Source organism: Nipponia nippon, unplaced genomic scaffold (genome assembly GCF_047370975.1).
Source record: "Nipponia nippon isolate SJK-2023a ecotype South Korea unplaced genomic scaffold, ASM4737097v1 scaffold_4, whole genome shotgun sequence".
NCBI classification, from domain to species: Eukaryota; Metazoa; Chordata; class Aves; order Pelecaniformes; family Threskiornithidae; genus Nipponia; species Nipponia nippon.
In genome coordinates, this window is record NW_028262358.1 from 42,640,769 (window position 1) to 42,661,687 (window position 20,919).

General features: G+C 35.8%; 1 protein-coding gene across 8 annotated transcripts in view; it reads right to left on the reverse strand.

Moving 5' to 3' along the window:
* The window catches only part of RYR2 (ryanodine receptor 2), a 434,903-nt gene that overhangs the window by 193,398 nt on the left and 220,586 nt on the right, over nt 1–20,919 (reverse strand). For all 8 annotated transcript variants that reach the window (XM_087777049.1, XM_087777051.1, XM_087777048.1 and 5 more), the window contains 5 exons: nt 20,369–20,464; nt 8,570–8,688; nt 8,018–8,151; nt 4,862–5,103; nt 921–1,113 (listed from right to left, as the gene is read on the reverse strand). In XM_087777049.1, the coding sequence (XP_087633175.1) occupies nt 921–1,113; nt 4,862–5,103; nt 8,018–8,151; nt 8,570–8,688; nt 20,369–20,464 (784 nt within the window). The remainder of the gene's footprint in view (nt 1–920; nt 1,114–4,861; nt 5,104–8,017; nt 8,152–8,569; nt 8,689–20,368; nt 20,465–20,919) is intronic.

Below are 20,919 nucleotides of genomic sequence, written 5' to 3' on the forward strand. Positions count from 1 at the left end.
GTCTACAGTTTTACCACATTATATCTCCCTTATTACCCAAGGCAAAGTCTAAAGAACTGCATTTTGCATCTGGAATGAGAGGCTGGTATGCCCACTGTATGATAGCTCTTAGCTTCTGTAGTATTCACCACAGTCTTTGAATGATCCCTCACAGAGCATTGCTCTGTCTCCAACAGAAATCAGCTTTCAGCCTTTACCTTTGCCCGTCCTGCTAAAGTTATTCTCCCTGCTGGAACATCACACAATCCTTTTTAATATTATAGTCTCAAACTATTCAATACATGGAAGCAGAAGTCTGGCACCTCAAGTGTGACTTGAAATTTTATAGAAAACCAGTACAGCAACCAGAATACAGATCAACTGAATTCATATTAACTCATCCTGCTGAAAAGAAAGTGTACCACCACCATTTCTTAAGGTAAGTGTAGATAATGCATCTTCAAATAATAGTTGCTACCTCATAACAAGTGAGTTAGTGCAAATATATTTTTAGTATCAAAGACTGATGTAGGTAAAATGCTGTCCTGGAGTGAATGTGTAGCAATGTGTCAGCTAAGAAACGATGAAGAAGCTGTTTCTAAGGTCTATCTGCAAACCACCTGAATACACTGGTGTGCTGACAAACAACAGGTGCACTATCTCTTCAGGACTCCTTTGTAGCTTTCACTATCCAAGAACTGGAACTGTGCCAAAGAAGCAGATGTCAGCAGAAAGGGAAATGAGAGCAAAGACAGCCAGGGAAATATTCAGCATATTCACAAACACAGGAAAAAAACAAAAAAAAAACCCCCAAAAAAACCAAAAAAACCCAAATAAACAAACAAAAAAACCCCAAAAAACAAACAAAAACAGACTGGGAAAAAAACCCGAAAAAAAACCAAAAAAACCAAAACCAAAACCAAACTACACGGGATGCTAACTTTATTCCTGCAGAGAAGCTGACAACTGGGAAGAAGAGGCCATCTATGTTGAAATTCTCAAACATTCCTTGAACTGGCTGACCATTTATCCGGAAGGAGATGCTGGGGGCACTCAGGTCCAAACAGCAGCTAATAACATCATCGGTTCTTAAGAGATGTTGGTTGGGAGAATTTACTGTTCGTGCTACACAACCTATACAAGTAAAGGAGACACATTTAACAAAACTTCTGAAAATTGTGCAGGTTTTCACAGCAGCCTAAAAAAAGAGAAAGAAAACATAGCAATAGAGCACAAACACATTAATACACAAATATCTAACCTATAATCAGGTCATCCAAGACCTGATTTTAAGCTTGCAATATATGAATAGAAGCATACAATTGTATCTATAAAGCTATTTTTATCATAAATAATACAATTAAATTACATTTAATCTAAGTGAAAGTAATTACTGATACCCATATAAACAGTCAAAATGAAGAAAACTAAATTTTATTCCTCACAGTAGTAGAAGTGCAAATTGAAAAACAACCATTAATATCTAATATGAAACCTAGTATACTTTACTAAAGAATGCTTCATTATTCAAGATAAGGACAAGTATCATACTTTTAAATTATTTACAAAAAGTAAGGTACTTCCTGTTATAAGGGCCACATCATGGTGCCCTTGCAAACTTGTATAAGGTGATACTACTGGGTTTCATAATCAAACCACAAGCCAGCATTTTTCTGGCATATACAAATACACCAGCAATTTTGAGGCATATATATTCAGTAATATATGTTTTTTTCTTTAATAAGTTTTGTATGAATTCTAAAGGATCATTCTTCATCAAATTACATTTACACAAGCACACCTGCTTCCCTAGAGAAATAACCTATAGAATACAGAAATAGGAAATGACTGTTTCTGAAATTTACTGCCATCTACAACAGAAAACTTACGGAAAAGCATGGCAGTTGTATGAAAATATGTCTAGACACGTTTTCCAAAAATTAGATCTGCAATGTCTGCAAGAGATAAACCCTAATGCATATTAAGAACAGAGCACTAACTTTTTAACTATGCTGTCCAACTTCTGTAAACATGAAGGACTTAACTAAAAGCACTATATTTCCAAGAAGATGAAGATGTCGTATGTTCTTAACAGCAGCAAAAATAATAAAAGAAAATCTCAGTAATTCTTCTGCAGATAAATTTTCATGCACACACCACCACCACCCCCCAAGGAAAAACAGAAAACAATGCTTCCGATACTCTACGTATGGAAAATGACTTCCTGATACTGCCACGTAATCTGCAGACTGTAGGACAGATGCTCTTGTGCAATCTGCCCCTCTTGATAGGGCAGTCAGCAGTGGGGGGGTGGAAGTTTTCAGATGCTCCTCTCGCTGCTCCCCGACACCCTCTCAAGACAGGATGTCCTTAGCTCAGTTGCTGTAAGAATAGTCAGTTCCATGAGCAAAGACAGGGGAATGACATGGAGCAATCCTAAGGGCCCCTCACAAATCAAGAAATCTATAGGAAACACTGCTGAGAAACAGAGTAGTAGTCACAGTGTATGGAATGGCCTGGAAGGAAACTACCTTCTGCCAGCTCTACATCCCAAAACTCACAGAGCACAGCAGAGAAAAACATCACAACAGCTGAGAGTTAGTTTCAAATAAATCACAGAAAGGGACAATTATTTAATGGCAGGGATAACTAAACTCTAGAAGAGCTACCAATGAAGAGTGGATGCTTGATCTCCTTAAGGCATACTACGTGAGACTAGATGCCTTTTTAGATGTTAAAATTTAGCCAAATATAGGTTTATTGGGATCAATGCAAGGCTGACTGTTAACAGAAATATGTACTGGTCTTTGATGAACACACTCAGACCAAGTGATCTGAAGTGACTTTTCTGACATTAGGCTTTAAAAATCTATGAGTTCCATTTCTCCATATTAGATAAGTAATTGCAGGACTGAAGAAACAAATGTAAATTAAATGTGATTCTGGTAAAGGCTTGGTCCAGAACAGAGACTCAGGGGTAGCAATTATTGTTGCTATCCATTAATGCAGTAAATGCTTCATGCTGAGAAGATTATTTCAAAATGTCATTGCAGAGACTTACCAAGAGGCAGCCTGGGATTGTGGAAGAGGAAGAAAGGCCATGATTTTCAACATTCGACTACTTAAAGTCCTTCCAAGTTTCAGAGGTATGTGTTACGTGACAATGTCAATGAAGACAGAAATCTTTTCAAATCTACCAGCCACATCCACAAGAGAGACTGATATACAAAAATTGCATATACAAAGGTGGTCTGACTTTTTTAACTGGGCTGGATTATTGACTTGAGAACCACAAACATTTCACGTTCATTTATTCTTTTGTGACATTTCTGATTAAAAAGTTTCTGGTGGGTAGAAAAAATAATTTTATTTTTCAGTAATCTTTTGTTTCCTCCCTAAAAGGGACCCTAACTACAAAAATTATTTTGGTTGGCTCATTATTTTCTGGTTCTTCTGTAATAATACTTTATTTAACAAATTCAGTAATGACACAGCTTTAATGACACCATTAATTATGCATCATTGTTCCAAAGTAATTCTCACTATACATGAGAGGCAAAGTGGCAGGTACTATCCTAAGATGCCACTCCAGTCGTTATGTTATTACTTAATACAATCCATTGCTGTTTTGATTGGAGAAGTCTTTTGAAATGTAAAGCTGTATTCTTTTCCAAGTACCAAGCCACAATGCTTCAAAACTTCAAAGACCTTGAATGACACATACAGCTGACTCATTAAAATGTCTCTCTTGTCTGATAAGGAGCTTTAGAAAACTGGTTCATATCTTCGCAGTGGCAAGAATTGCCAATCCAATGAGACTAACCCAGTTTCCAGTCAGTTCTACAGTTCATCACTGCCCAATAATCTCTCAAAATCAAAGGAAAAAATTTTTCCTCAACAAGGTGAAACCACAATAGAAACTTTTTTCAAGAAGTTTAGGACTGTCCGTGTGTAGGACTACACATTACAAATGATATCTGGGAATCTTTTCACAAAGTTAATTTATGTGACAAAGATTAAGAAAAAGAGAACAAGCTTTCTTTATTATTATTCTGATTTTGCTGAGTTAACCCAGTTTGAAGAGAGAACAAGATATTTGCAGAATCAACAGTAAATACAAGTACTTTAGATAGTCAGTTCAGCTTCCTTTAACGCTAGAATTTGCATACAGAAATTACTATTAACGAATAGATCCAAGCTGGGCCAATAACATTTTAAAGATGAATACCTGACCAAACACACCATATGCAAGCTAGGAATGTGATTCTGCAAGTCTTGCAATAACAGTCAGTCACAATGTATGTAAATAAATCATCACTACAGAAAAATATCTGGTTTTAAAATGTATGGGAAAAAGCATACTTAAAAATCTTCACCTCTAAAGTATTTCTAAACTTCTAAACTAAAAATCCATATTAAAAATCTGTTAAAAAAAAAAAAAGAAACAAAAAAAGAGTGTCCTGTGAATTAAATCTCTCAGGCTGTTCTTACCCTATCACACAGGAATTCAGGAATTACAAATTCAGACTGTTTGTTGGACTTCATTTTTTGCACCTTCGAAGTTTTAAATAAAATCTTTATAGTTACTATGAAAAAAAATGCAAAAATAATTCCCAGGCTGAAACATAAATTATTATTCTATCTGGATTACTTTCAATACACAATGTCAACTTAAAACATATTCTGATATAGGGTACTGTTTCTGTATATTCCTAGTATCAACTGAAACATCTGATTCACTTTGCTGCTGTTGAAAACAAATCCACTGGAACTGCAAACCATGTTCTAGTATTTAAAAAAAAACAAAACCAAAAACAAACAAACCAAACAAACCAAAAAAACCAACAAGGAAAACCCCAAGCAAACAAAAAACGGAGAATACCTGACCACAGATGGAGACCATCAAAGCCATAGGAATACAAATCATCACCAACACCATTTCCTCCCCATTCTGCTCCTCCTCCTGGATACGGTGAGTAGCCCTCTGTTGAAGCCCAGCCCACTCGTAGATGAGTTGATTCTGCGGTCACGAAGGGCTCTAGATGGTCCACCATAAGTTCATAGTACCACTTTCTGTATTGGGCAGAGCCTTCACTAATCCCCAAGAAGATGTTGGGTCGCATGCTAAACCAGAAAGAATAAAAGTGGTTATTAAAAACTTAACTCAAGAGCATGAAGAACTACTGCAGACTTTTCATTAAACTCAAATTTCTTTGTTGTTTTGTGTGATTAAAACAATAGAAGTTATTTATTTATTTATTTATTCTAGTGAAAAGTGCTCTACACAGTTAAAGTAAAAAAGTGTTTCAGTAACTGAAACAGTATCCTCACTCAGATAGCAATAATAATATTTTATGTGTTTGAACACTTAATAGATGTTAAATCCTAGAAAAATGACAGCTATTCACCAGTTACCAATAAAAAGGTAGTAAGCACACACTGCAGGTTTAATTTTATATAGCAAACTGCATCCTATAATGCTGATAATCCATTCAAGAGAATAACATTTACAAAGATACAAAAGTAAAGTGTCAATCTATTTCAAAATTCTCTTCTACCTCTTCCTTCTTTATTCCAAGTTTTGTGTAGCTCAGTAATTTGCAGTGGTTGTGCCAATCCTTAATATCAATTTTATGTTCCTACTAGTACTCCGTTGCTAGGGACATGGTTCAGTGATGGAGTTGGCAGAGTTAGGTTAACGGTTGGACGTGATAATCTTAAAGGTCTTTTCCAAACTAAATGATTCTATGATTCTATTCTATGATTTTAAAGTACTTCACAAGTATACTTGAAAGGTAAAACTATTACTGTGCCTATTCAATATCTAGTTAAATAGCAGTAGGTAGAGTCATACATCTAAAGGTCATGAGGGAAAAAAAGGAAAGAAAACTACGCTTTTCTAATCTGATTTTTGGGATAATACTGAATCTGGACTCTCATCCCAAAAAATCTGTCTCCAGACAATCATTACAGTGTCAGCTTTGTATTAAGAAAGCCATCCAAACTTGAGTTAAAGCTGTAGAGTACAGAAGTATCCAAAATCAATTCTAGGTATATTTCCTCAATGGTTGGTTACCCGTATTGAGAAAAATCTTTTTAGACTTCTAGGTTAATCTTCTAGACTTCTAGGCTAATCTTCTAGACTTCTATCTAGTTTCCACATGCCTCCGCTGGATTGGGTTATAACTTCTATAAATATTTTCTTTCTACATATGAGCTGCCTAATTAACAAAAATACAGCTCTAAGCCAGCCCCAGCTCACAGTATGCCTTCTGGTGTAGGGAATGCAGGGGGAGGAAGAAGGGTTGATACGGACTGTTAAATACAAGTCATTGTAAAAAGAGACTTTACTGATCCGATTGCTTATAAAATAATCTGTTTTATCACATAAGACTAATACGCTTCTAGAATTATATGCAGTTTCTTTTGCCAAAAGTTTTAAGTATAGGTACTCTTCACTTTGTTACAAGTCATCTCCTTAATCTGCTTAAAAACATAAACAAAACCTGTTTGACAAAAGCTATATTCCAGAAAAGTCAAATAATTTGTAAGTTATTGGTAAGATTACCAATTTAGTCTTTTCTGCCTGAACACAGTATCAGCTTTAGTATGCCTTTCTCCAGACTCCACAATTTAATCAACCTAATCATCCAACTTACTCTTTTTAAATAGAGGTTTGTGAATAGAATTTTCCAGTCCCCCGGAAAAGTATGTTCAACAGCAATATCCTAGAAAGTGCCTTTGCCAATTATTTTTGGTGCAAGGTATGCAAGTCTCAGTCTATCACTAAATGTTTCATTGGTCTTTCTGACTTTTGAAAAAAATTTTTTTTTCCTTATAACTGCAAGAATATGAATATTCTCATTCACAACATTCTAATGCAGAGCAAAAATATGTACTAACTACATTTACTTTGTCTACAGCCATATTTGGGAAAGACAGCTCTACCTTCCCTGTATGAGATCCAAAGTCAGCTCAGAAGCTCAGTCAGTACCCATACATTTAAAATTTCTTTTCATGCATTAACAACAGAAGTTTTCAATAGTGATTTTAGCTTATCAATCATTCAAATTTATTGCTGACGTGGAATGATTCCCATTACACAATCTTTCCATGTGTTATATATGTTGGCGTGTTATTGGATGTGTTGGGGCAAGTCAAGTCACATGTGGTTATGAAAAATATAAGTGAATGTATTAGCTACAGAATTGTCAAGTTCGTTTCACCTTTAGACTTGAATTTATTTTTACTTGAAAAGGCCTCCTTATAATATACAGTTGTGGAATTTTTATGTTTTTATGTTTTTCAGCATCTAATGAATCCTATGAACTCTGAATTATAAGTACTATTTCTCCATTTCAACTTTCACTCTCACTTAATGATTGAGACTTTTTAAAATAGACATAAGTTTGAGACAGAGGAAGATCCCATGGATCTTCACTTAAAGCCAGATTCTTCTGCCTCAGCATAAATCGAAACTCTGGATGAACATTTACTTTGTAAATGTTACTTTGCCAGTTTAAGATGTTACTAGCTTCATCTTGTTATTAATGTCTGCTGGCAAGTCACTTCTACAACTCTGCCAGTGGAAGGAAGGGTGAGGGCACTCCCTAAATATCCGAGGCAAAATCAACAATATTATTTTAAGAAACTGGTGAAGGTGTTTGGCACTAAGGTCTTGATTTTGACCAAAGGTGATTAGGAAATCCTCCCAAGATCACAAACAAAGGCAATCAGAGGACACTGGCTGACAATACTTTGAAAGCACAGCTAGATCTAGACAAGAATCTTTAGAAGAGACTCTACAGTTTCACAGACTTAAAGCAGTTTAGAGCAGCTGTAGCTCGCAGCAGCTTTCTCTGACCCATGTTTTGATTCTAATCAATATTGCAAAGAGTATTTAAAATCCTAGTAAGAATAAAATATCTTAACAAAATTTTTGGAAGTAAAACAGGTTTTCTGTAGTGACTGTTTCTTTTAACCACAAGTTTTATTCTGCTTTGTTCATAGATACAGATTTTTTTCTTTTTCTTTTTACCTGCTCACATGGTTGACAAGCCGTGTCTGTAAGAGCAGATCTCTTCCTGGCAGGAGATTATCACAGATTAGATGTTGATTAGACCGCACAGCTACTCCATGACAAACACAGAGAGAACACAAAACATCCAAAACCTGAAAAAAAAAATAATTCTTTTCATCTTAAATATTTTTTCATGCTAAAGAGTTCATAATCACTGTGAGTTACTTCAGGCGATATAATGCTATATACCTTGTTACTGGAAGACATATAAGGGTATGTAATTCATCCAACATAGTAGTTTTATTTTACAACAATTCTGAAATTCTCCTAACAATATTAAGATATATTCTTCCTGCTTCCCTTGATATTTAGTGTGTATCAATGTTTTCATCAAAAAGAAGATAACGTTTCCCTTGCTTCTTCAAACTGCTCATATGCCTTTTAGGAAAAGCTTCATTCCTAATTATGAATACAGTATTAAAGTATTTGAAATCTAACTTCTACACAGAACAACATGCTTGCTTTGTTCACAAATGTTCACCTAAATATACTTGTCTCTTCTTTGCCTACCTTATGGTTTCTTCCATGTTTGTCCAAAAGACAGATGATAGATTTAATATGTCCTTCCTTAATAATGTTTAGAGCTTCCGGGCTTTCTACCAGCACACAGTGTAAAACCTCTAGAATTCCTGTGAAAAAAGAGAAAAATTGTTTATTCAAAGTGCATATAAAATCATAACTGCATATAATACTTCCTAATACATTGCTCAGCATCATGGAATAGCTTCAAAAATCGTTGTATATGATGAACAAAACCAAAACAGGATTGATGTATTTCCAGATTTCCTAAAATAAGTGAATGTAGTAAAAAATCAGAAAGGACACAAAAAACTCTGTAAATTAATTTGAAATTTTAAGTAATAAATGCAATGATCAACACTCACAAATTCAAACAAACTGGGTAAAATACTGATTTTCAGTGGCTTCAAAAGGTGAAGACTTCACACTACATACGTATTATATACATAAAATATGCCCTCCATATTTACAGTTTTCCATTTCTTCCCTTAGGAAACCATATGAACCACTAACAGAATCATATACCTCTGAATTAGAGAGCAGAGGTAAATTCCCAGTCTACACCCCCACTGTTCATAGTCTTCTTTGTGTATGTAACAGCTATACTGAGAGCCACAGTGATGTTCTTAAAAGAGCGAACAAGTAGAAACTAGCATGAAACTAAGATGTGCAAGGAAGTAAAGAGCCACTAAATCTCCAGTGGCCCCTCAATAAAATGCAATTCCAACACCAATAAGGCAGCAGTCACTGCCATCAAGAATCATTAGCCTTAAAATGGTTCCCTCCAACGGGGCAGTAAAACAGGCTCCCATGTGTACTGGATCAAGTCATCGCTTGCTTTGGGATCTTCCACATTTGGCAAAGACAAATATTATGCCTGTGGTTCATCATTATCAGTTGCTACAGTTGTTGCCACAATGAGAAAAGTCAGAGCACTAAGGGAAAGCTGAGAAGCAGTCTTAAACCTAGAGATACGCAATTCCTATTTGCCCTATATATCTCTCATCATTCTGTCTTCATCCCTGCATTCAAGCCATGGCTCCAAACACTCAGCTTAACCCTTGCAAAGCACGATCCATAGCATGAGTCTTCTGTTCTTTTCTTCCTCTGAAAGAAAAATGTAGCAAGGTAAACTCCCTTTGGTGTGGGGGAAAAAAAAAAAAAAGATCAACAAAAATGCTGTCTCAGTAAGAGTACTCTGGTCTTTCTTTGATCCTAGTGAGGAAGAGATCATCAGCCACTACAGCTGAGTAAGACTAGGGTCAGCTAAGAAAAAAACTTCCAAAAAGCTACTAACTGAACTGAGATTTCATTGGAACAGGCTGCCCAGGGAAGTGGTTGAGTCTCCATCCCTGGAGGTATTTAAAAGATGCACAGATGTGGTGCTTAGGGACATGGTTTAGTGGTCGACTTGGCAGTGTTAGGTTTACAGTTGGACTCGATGATCTTAAAGGTCTTTTCCAACCTAAATGATTCTATGATTCTATGACACAGAAATATTAGATTTGAAACAGTCTTTATGCTGATTAGCTGTCTCCCTCTCACCTTAACGTTCCAGATTGGATCTAAAGCTTACACAGGAGAGCAAGTGCTTTTCTGTTAGATTTCCACTGGTTTTGAATAAATCACTGAAAAAAAATGTGTATCATAAATAAATGACAGCTAATATTTAAGAATTTAAAGATTGTGGTTCATCCACGTAACTGTCCTCAGTATGCATCTGAGGTTTTCTGAATTTGAAAACAATAAAAACAAGCTTTTCAATTTGTAAGCAATGAAAAAAATTAAAAACGCAAATTTAAGGAAAAATAATATGTATTTTGATTTATTGGGGGAATGTTTACACATCCCCTTTCCTTTTTTAAAATAATTCCTAGGTAACAATACAATATAGTCTGGAACATTATAACAGATCATAAAGCCTATCACAAACCAAAAATCGAAAATTAAAAGTTAATTGAGCAAACATTTGAGAGACAACCAAGCAAAAATTAAAAGAAAAGCTGAAACCAGAAACTCTGAACAGAATTCAACATAATGAGTATAAAAAAATTGTTGGACACAATATATCTGTTTCTGCTAAGTATGAAATGCATGCTTATGCATGTGAATAATGAAACGCAATGAAATAAGTAATAACTATGAAACAATTACAGACTGGTATTAAAACCATTATTTATGAGGAATATAAATGGCCAGGAGTTCCAAGTCTAATCTATTGTCTTTTCAGCAGAAAACCCCATCTGGAGAATTTCCCAAGTATCTTATTGAGGAAAGGAATATCAAACTCCTTTAACAACTTATAGAAATAACCTACCTATGCAAAGATATGCATTCATAGACTTAGGACATGTTCCATTGTTATGCACCAGCAAAGACTAAAATACCTTCGGTTCATCAATTTTTTTTTTAAATTGTTAATTTCAGACCAACTTGTATTATATTTACTTGCATTTGGATCAAGGTATAGCTCTATTAAAAACAAAAGTAAAAAGACCAACGCAACCAAATAAACTGTAGACCTCCTCATAAAGAAAAACCAACAAAAAATTATAAAGGACAGAAATTGGGCTGTGAAGACTTCTTACAGAGGGATAAAAAGACATGAAGAATATGAACAGTCATATGTCAACAAAGATTTTTAAATTTTTTCTTTAGATTCCCATCCTTGTTAAGACCAAGTTACTCTGCCAGAAGAGACAACGGTTACTTTTAATTTACTTGCTATTTGAAAGGTAGTTTTATTTTTTATTTCCCAAGAAAATCTGAATTAAAATGAGGACTGGAATTCCCCAGTGACTTCGGTCATGGCTGCAGTCATCTGACTTCATTCAGTTCTCTTGTTTTAATATCAGACAACCCACAGCACCATCGCCTTTTATCCCAATACTATTTACAGGGATCTGGAGGAAGATATGCTGTCATCACTAATAAAGTGTACAGATTACTCAAGGACTGAAATGTAGTGATGGTGGAAAGCCATTGGTTGACAGCCACCTGAACATGATCCAGCAGTGTGCTCAGGTGGCCAAGAAGGCCAGTGGCATCCTGGCTTGTATCAGGAATAGTGTGGCCAGCAGGACCAGGGAGGTGATGGTGCCCTTGTACTCAGCACTGGTGAGGCCGCACCTCGAGTACTGGGTTCAGTTTTGGGCCCCTCACTACAAGAAAGACATCGAGGTGCTGGAGCGTGTCCAGAGGAGGGCAACGAAGCTGGTGAAGGGTCTGGAGCACAAGTCTTCCAAGGAGCAGCTGAGGGAACTGGGGTTGTTTAGTCTGGAGAAGAGGAGGCTGAGGGGAGACCTTATTGCTCTCTACAACTACCTGAAGGGAGGCTGTAGTGAGGTGGGGGTAACAAGTAACAAGTGAGAGGATGAGAGGAAATGGCCTCAAGCTGCACCAGGGGAAGTTTAGGTTGGATATTAGGAAAAACTTCTTCACCAAAAGGGCAGTCAGGCATTGGAACAGGCTGCCCAGGGAAGTGGTTGAGTCTCCATCCCTGGAGGTATTTAAAAGACGGGTAGATGTGGTGCGTAGGGACATGGTTTAGTGGTGGACTTGGCAGTGATAGGTTAACAGTTGGACTTGATGATCTTAAGGGTCTTTTCCAACCTTAACGATTCTGTGATTCTATGAAAGCAACAGATGCAGTGACAATTTGGTTTATCTGGTAAAAAGGTTTCACACAAAGTGTGTTTTAATATGTTTGAAGACGGAGTCATACATATGTAAACAGAAAATGCAGGTGACCCGGTACAGATATTGTAAACAATTTTCCTGTTCTGTTCAGTGGCTCCAAAAAAAAGTCACAACCATGATATAATGAACTAGACATGAACTCCCAAAGTGATTCTGTAGCCCTTGAAGGTATAAGCAGAAAATCTCAACTACAAATAAGAGAACATATTAAAACTGAATTTGGCAGTGGTATGATCTGGGCTGCAATAGATGTACGCTTCCAATATTGACAGTAACAATATTGATAAAAAGGATAAAAACCTAAGAGTCGCAAGAGCAAGCTAAAGGAGTAGATGCCCTGTGGCAACATAGCAGGAGTACAATCCACCCAGCCTGCCACCTGGACAGGCAAGTGTCACTTGAACATGGTAATAGTACCTAGGGAGGCAAGAAAAGTGTTATAAAAGGATCCTCCATCTAGAGGGGTAATCTGTAACAAGATCAACAACTTTACTGTGTGCCACAGTGATCTGGGAATGAAGGGAAATCACTACATTCAAAACTTGGTAATTTAAAATTACCACCTCTCATTGTAGCACTGAAATATACTTTTAACAATATAAATAGTAGTCATGAAATGATACCACATAATGTAAAAGGGTGGTAACTATAACCCTGGCATTTTCAGATTTGTGTAGGTAGATTCATAATCTTAATTTTGTCTTAAAATAGTATAGAGGGTTCATTTTCTAGTCTTAACCTTTTCAATAACAGAAGTAAAAATACTTTGAAGATGTAAACATTCAATAACAAATGTATGTTATCAGTAAGACCCAGCTGCCACAGCAACTTCTTCAATTATTGCAGCATCTGAATGCTAATTATCAAACACATTTTGTTCTAAGGGCAAATTCCCTCTATTTCAGAAAAAACTGCATATGAATGTACAATGTCTGTTTGGACTGATCCACTTTTAGACTGTCTACATTAAAGACAACTGGACCTGTTCGAGTTTCATTGGAGCTGCTCAAGGCAGTAAACCAGGAAGTGTTCAAATTTAATACAAATATCACAAACAGTATGATATGCAGAGTTTATGATAAGGATGAGTGAAAATTCTTTCTTAATGACTAACAGATGAAAGGAAGCATATATTTTCAGGACAACATGTTGACTCCTCTAATGTCATAATGTAAAATACTAGAATAAAATGCATGCCCTTAAAAAAATACTCAAAAGCATATTATCTGGTTCCAAAAATCTTCACTTGGAGGATATTAGATTACTAACTTGCCCTATTCTATTTTTTATTACCTATGTTTTAATGCCTTTAAAATTCTAGGAAGACTAGTTAATCCCATCTGGAATATATTTCAGAGTGAAAGACTAATCTAATCTTAATTTATGCATTGAAGAGACAGCTGAAGCATTTGCATTGCATTATTCACTCAGCTCCTGTGATATCTCACTTCTAACATGGTCTACTCTCAGGCACATTTATACTTGGATAAACCTTCATTTTCTTTCTTTTGCTTCAGTGAAGATCAGGAACTGAATCAATTTCTAATCTAATTTGTACAATCAGCTCACAATTTCTGTTTATATATTTAATGCCTTTATTCTGTTTTCATGACATCTTTAGTTCAAGGATAAGAAAAAAGTGAAAAGAGGAATTTTATTGATAATAGTTTATGGCATTTTCCTGGTTTCAGCTGGGATAGAATTACTTTTCTTCCTAGTAGCTGGTATAGTGCTGTGTTTTGGATTTAGCATGAGAATAATGTTGATAACACACTGACGTTGTTACGAAGTAGTGTTTATACTAAGTCAAGGACTTTTCAGCTTCCCATACTCTGCCAGCAAGAAGGTGCACAAGAAGCTGGGAGGGAGTATAGCCAGGAGAGCTGACCCAAACTGGCCAAAGGGATATTCCATACCATATGATGTCATGCTCAGTATATAAACTGTTGGAGTTGGCCAGGGGGCAGTGACCACTGCCTGGGGACTGGCTAGGCATCGGTCGGCAGGTGGTAAGCAGTTGCGTCACTTGTTTTTCCTGAGCTTTGTTCCTCTCTCTCTCTCTTGTTGTTTTCCTTTTCATTACAATTTAGTAGTAGTAGTAGTAGTAGTAGTAGTAGTAGTAGTATCACCATCATCATTATTATTATTTTATTTCAATTATTAAACTGTTCTTATCTCAACCCACAAGTTTTCTCACTTTTACCCTTCCGATTCTCTCCCCCATCCCACCCTGGGGGAGAGCGAGCAAGCGGCTGTGTGATGCTTAGTTGCCGGCTGGGGTTAAACCACAACAGGCATCAAATCTCTATCACAACACATTCAAGAAAACACCTGCAAGAGATGTAGCTAACAACTTCAGTGTTGAAGATGAACATAATTTTGGTGTGATTGACAGAGCGTGAAGTTTCTTCCTCACAAACACTCTACCTTAGAAAATTAATTAATTATTTTAGGTGAATATACACAGCCAGGTATTCTTATTTAAAAGGTTTAATATAATCCAGTATTTCTCCCTATTGTAGATCTACCACTGTAAATTAAAACAGTGAATATCCTCACCCCAATCAAGCCATAGAAAGCTTAAAATCTGGCAAGCAAGCATCCCAGGTAAAATCACAAGAGCACATTTACATACTAAAAGCTGAACCTACCGTGCCTCTCGAGATAACTAAAGCACGGCATAATTAGCATCTTGTATAACTGACTCCCTCAAAACCAGAAAAAGCCTTAATTATAAAATCAGTTTTGGAAGCAACATGGAAGTTATGTTACCAGAACACATGGAGAAGCAGTTCAAGTGGCCTAGTTCCTAGAAGAAAACTCAGGACAAACGAGCACTGCAAATATTAGTACCTTCAGAATTTTTGCAGCATGCCATGAGGTTCATTATGCAGTACAACTACAATGCCAGATTACTTTGCAGTTTACAGAATTCATCTCATACCTTACTATAATAACATAAACATTTAGGTTTTAATTTTCAAACCTTATTTTCACTTTGAGATTAATTTCTAAACATACATACGTAACAGAAACCATGTAATACAGCATTTTTAGAGCTGTTGTAATGAATTTCATATTGAACCTCCAAAAGTTGAGTTTTCTAAAAATCCTAGCCCTGAGAGTTTCAGATGTCAACTTAGGTCTCTTAGGAAATAATTTCACCGTGAACAACTGGGGAAATATGCTGAGATTAAGAAAGTTGCAGCCAAATCCCATGCAACTGCATAATTGCGAGAACATTCTCCTTAGATGAATGCTCTCACACCAAAGGTGGACTGTAGTGGAGGAAAGATTTAGCCTGTGATTTTGTCATTTTTTTAAATGCTTGTTTCAGTTTAAATTCTCTGTTACTCAAATGTTCACGAAAGGAAGAAGATCACGGCATCTGCAGAGCAGGTTTCCCTAACAATAATGTAAACCAACAGGAATGTTCAGGTATGACATCTATTTGGTTAGGATCTCTACACCTAATATACTAGCTACAGCGATAGGATGATCAGCAAATCTCTAACTAGACACCGGTGCTATAAGCAGCTAACTGTCTGTAACACCAGCTGAGAACTCTAGTAGTGATACAGATTTAGCCTCGTATGCTCCTGTTTCCTCATATCTTGAGCAGCTGAAGGATTCACAGCATAAACATACCACAGCTGAAACAGATTAGGTACATGCCAGGAGTAGGAAGAAATAGCATAGTAGAACAGGTCCCCCAGCCTAAAGCCATAGTTCTGCAGCAAAAACATGAAACAAAATGCTGCAAAAAATACTTCTATGAAACATTGCTGACTAGAGGGGCTTACGCAGGCAAATGCCTCAAAGTCTCTATACCAGCCTCCACCCCAAGAGAAGAATAACTGACTTCTAAACTCTCTGCTTGCCCCAAGAGTTGACAAAGGAAAAAACTTCCAAGAGGAGAAGCATCAATGTATAACTGCTCTTTGCAACCGCAATTACCCACTGCAGATCTTGCCAATCAGCTAGTGAACGCCACGGCAGTTCACCCTTGGCTCTGAGAAGGAGAACACTCCTACCACTGACATTTGACAATATTTTCCAGTGCTGTTGGTCAGTTCATCTTGGGAACAGATTTATGGCAAATAAACAAAATGTAAGTGAATGTTTAATGACAAAGCTGAGGGGAACACAAACACCATATTCGCCTTGTTTACTATAGGACACATCTGTTCTCATGGCTGCTGCTGATCCTTTGAAGACTACCGAGGTAAGAAATTTGATAATACATTAATTATCAATTATTAATATAAAGATATATACTATATAGATCACCAAATGGTGATCTGTGGCTGAGACAACTGCAATTTTTACTTGGGATACTCAGCGACAGTGGGATATTTCTCATGTATTAATGCCACAGCAAAAGGCTCATGAGAACAACTGTGTTATGCCTGTGACATTTCTTTTCAAATGTCTACCAGTCTAATATAAAACAAAGGACTTTTACAATGGGGGACATCTTCCCTTCCTGGCATTCCTCCCTTAAGATGTCAATGAATCCAAGGACACATCTGTCTATGGCAGAAACATGATTCAGGAGTGGGAAGAACAGGATGGGAAAGGAAATTTTACTTCCTGAGGACAACTCTGTAATCAATGAAAAATTATTATTGAAAGGAAGATTATTATGCTCCTTCCAGCTCATGAAACAACACACAACGCTAAAGCAACAAGATGATGGGAATAAACTACAAATATGTAACCAGAAAGGTGTGTTACAGTGTTCTCACTGTTTTAACTGTCCTGCTTATCGGTCTCACTACAAACCTTCCTGCCTTTTGAACTTTGTGTAGCATAATTACAGAAAATAAGGCTTGAAAGACTCTCAAGAGGCCATCTTCCAACAAAACAGTAACAGGTATTATATATAACACAAAACAGTCACAACTGCAGCTGGAAAACATTTCTTAGCCTACAACTCTGAAAACGCTCCAGCTGGGTGAGAGCAGAGAACAGAAGAGGGGAGGGAGGGGAAATGATATGTATTAACTGTAATGACAAAGCAAAGCACACATGAACTACAGAGAGATGAAAAAACAGACAACAAAAATGTAAGACACAGCAACCACTACACATTGCATATTTTTCAAATCTGTTGCTCTTCCTGCAGTGGATTCAAAATACCTTCTGTGTGCTACTAATAATTAGCTCCTGAAATCCACCTTGATACCTACACTTACTGTGAAAAGATAAACATGAACAAGAAACAGAAGATCAAAGAATATCTGACAAGGAATATCAGTTACAGTAGCTAGAATCAGGCAATAAAAAAAAGACAGGTTAAGACAAGTCTCTATCTGGAATTACAGTAAAACTATTATTACATTTAATACAAGAAGTTCTATTAAATTGGTTGGACTACAATTCTGAGCATTGAAGATTAATACAAATTATACAGGACATCAAAAAAATATACTGCAATGCTCTTATATTCAAATTACAAAGAAAAAATAAATTAGAAGTATATTAACATTAACATTCATTAAGCAAATGAAACTATTGAAACTGAGATTGCCTGTGGCAGCACAAGCATTACAAAATTGTCTTTAGCTTCTTGGTTGCTTACAATTCTCTCCAGAGGACTATTTTTTACTCATTATTGACTTAAAACATAGAATTTTCTCAACTTCTATACTAGAAGGTGTATTCCAAATACATTTCTTACAAATATTTAGTGGTTTCTTCTAGTAGTGCAACTTAAGATTTGTATAATGGCAAAAAAAAATTGCTAGATTATGTTAATGACCTATATAAGAAGTTGAAATGTCTCAAACCAAAATTGCTTTTACTGTGTACATTATTTCATATGTTAACATTACTGAGCATTACATGTACAACTTCTCCAATTTGTATTATTTATTTTTCTATAATTCCCTCTTCACTTTTAGTTACAGGGAGGAATAATTTGCAAGGCAAATTCCTTATCAGATATAAGAGCTTAATTTAGACTTTGAGCTCCTGCTTCTTGTTTAACTTTTCTGTCTAGTGCATATGAGAAATAAAGCTTTCTGTAAGGAGCTGTTAACATTTTTCTTATTTCACCTTTTTCATGATTTCTTTATTCTCATGTCCTATGATTCACTTAATTGGCAAATCAGATACTAAAAGATATCACCATGTTTTCAGTTACTGCTGTAACCTGTGGAACTCCAAGAAGTATTACATTGGTAAGAATAAAATTTAGAAACTGGCCTTACACTATGCATGTTGGGGTTTTTTGTTTGTTTTTTTGTTTTTGTTTTTTTTTTATTCCAATAAATACTTTTACTAATCTTGAAAAACAAGACGGGGGGTGGGGGCGGGGCAGGGATCAGGCTGCAGTGACATTTCTTACCAACAGTATTACTTTGGGTTTTGATCTTTATGTAATCAACCATCATGAAAAGCATGCTTGAAAAGAGTCAAAAATCAGTCTTAAGAGTTCAGAACTAATCACTCTATTTGAATATAATTTCTTAGCTGCTGGGTCCAAATTTGATTACTGTCTACTGTTCAGATGCCTAGATGACATAATTCTGGCGTATTTTTATGTTGAAAAAGACACTAATTAAATCTTCATTTAAGAAAAAAAGAAAAAGTTTGTATTTATATCAGTAAAATGGGGCAAGAGACTCAAGTATCACCCATGAAATCAACACTATTAATTGCAGAAATACAGTCCTGGTATCTCTTCAGTAACCTCAAGATACACTTAGCAGAGGTTCTTTAATGCAATGATATTTGTCTACCATCTGGTTACAAAATCAAACTACAGTGGCATGTTTCAAACACACGCTTTTAAAGAAAATAGGGTGGTATTGTTAAACAAACAAACACAAAATAATTATTCTAATAAGTACTGAAGACTATTCTTTTAAATAAGCATATTCCAAATGTGGTAATCAGATAACCACCTTTAAGGTCCTATTATAGACTACAATCATATTAATAACTACATTTAAGACAGTAAAGAGGCACACAGTAGCAAGCTGTCAATGCCAATAGAATCATATATCACCAAGAGAAATTCTTAAGATATTATTTACATTCACCTAATGTGCAGTGTTCACACTACTTGTTTCTTAATTCTGCTCAAAAAATATGTTTTTCCAATATAGTCCAAAGAGGTTTTTTGATCAAGTTCAGTTGCAATATTCTTTTTAAAGTCTACTGGAAACTTAAAAATACAATGTATTTGGTTGGTAGAGTAGGTTTACGGAGAACAGATTGCTTCCAAGGAAACAATTCAGGATCACCATTTCAGTGAGACGTACAGTACAGCTCAGCATAACATAATTTACTTTTACTTTGAGCAACACAGAGACTAATTGCATCTCATGGACACTAAGGTGTTAACATAGTGGTTCAGGAGGAAGATAAGACATTAAGTAATGACAAAGAAAATAAATAAGCTAGCTTAAAGAATTTGTGTCTAAAGTGAGACAGAATTCCCAGATTCTTAAATCATAAATGTGTTTTAGGCATGCTCCTTCTTGTTAACTTCAAACAGAAGTTCAGACCTTAGGAGAGAGAGAGGTGATTAAGAAGGAAATGTCTATGTATTAAGGAGGTAACACCGTTACGTGCAAACATATAGGTATTTTCTGAAGACCCATCTATTACACGTACTCAAGTAGAATACATGAACTTCCCTATATTACCACTATACTCCTTCAAGAACAAACAAATTATAGCCATTCATATGGTTTATAATTATATTTAGTTTGATGCAAAACCTGAAAAACATGCGGACTTCCAAAGAGAAGGCAAGAGAAAGAACTAGAATTAGAGAGAAAGCAACTTAATACAACCGAAACTGTGGAACAACTGCTTCGCCAAATGGTTTGTTTGCCTGAATTAAAAGGTAACATTACAACCAATTGGCTAAGGAAAAGGAAAGACTGCCAGAACTTAAGGTAGAACTACAACTGAAATCAATATGTAAAAATGTTACAAATATAAATCTCACTTTATTAATATAATTTACTCTCTCATAGGAAGAACTTCATGATTATTAGGCTGAACAAGTATATTGCCATTTTTAAAGAATGAAAAACTGGTCAAATAAGGAAGTTAAAATACTAAAAAACATACCAGAAGAAGCTTCCAGTCTTTCTAATCTGCTGATCAACCAATCAAGAGATCCAGAAAATTGAGCACAGTTTTTACGATTCCCTCGAATCAGAGCCGCTGTTGGAAAAAGAGAGAGGAAAAAAAACAGTCACAATTATAAGTCCGTTTAAATTAAAAGAATCCCTGTCTTGTCTTTCCAGGAAGGATCCATTAAGATAGATTCTTAATCTTTAATTATTGATGTTCTTGATTTAAATTTAAATAACATGAACGATGGTTAGATTTAAGCATAAGAAATACCCTTGGCATCAAATTGACCTCTAAGGTATTGGAATTATTTGGGCTTTACAATCACTTCAATAATCCCTGCAAAATGCTCCACATGAAGTAGCCAGTATTGACACCACAAAAGTCAGCTGCTACTGTAGAAACAAATTTCTGTAAAACAGTGTTCTTGTAATGACAGGAAACTTTGGAAGAGCAGAACGTAAAGCCAACAACATAGGTGATGAATGTAAATTATTTTCTATTGATCCAATACCTTTGTTCAAGAATAATAGAAACTAAAACAA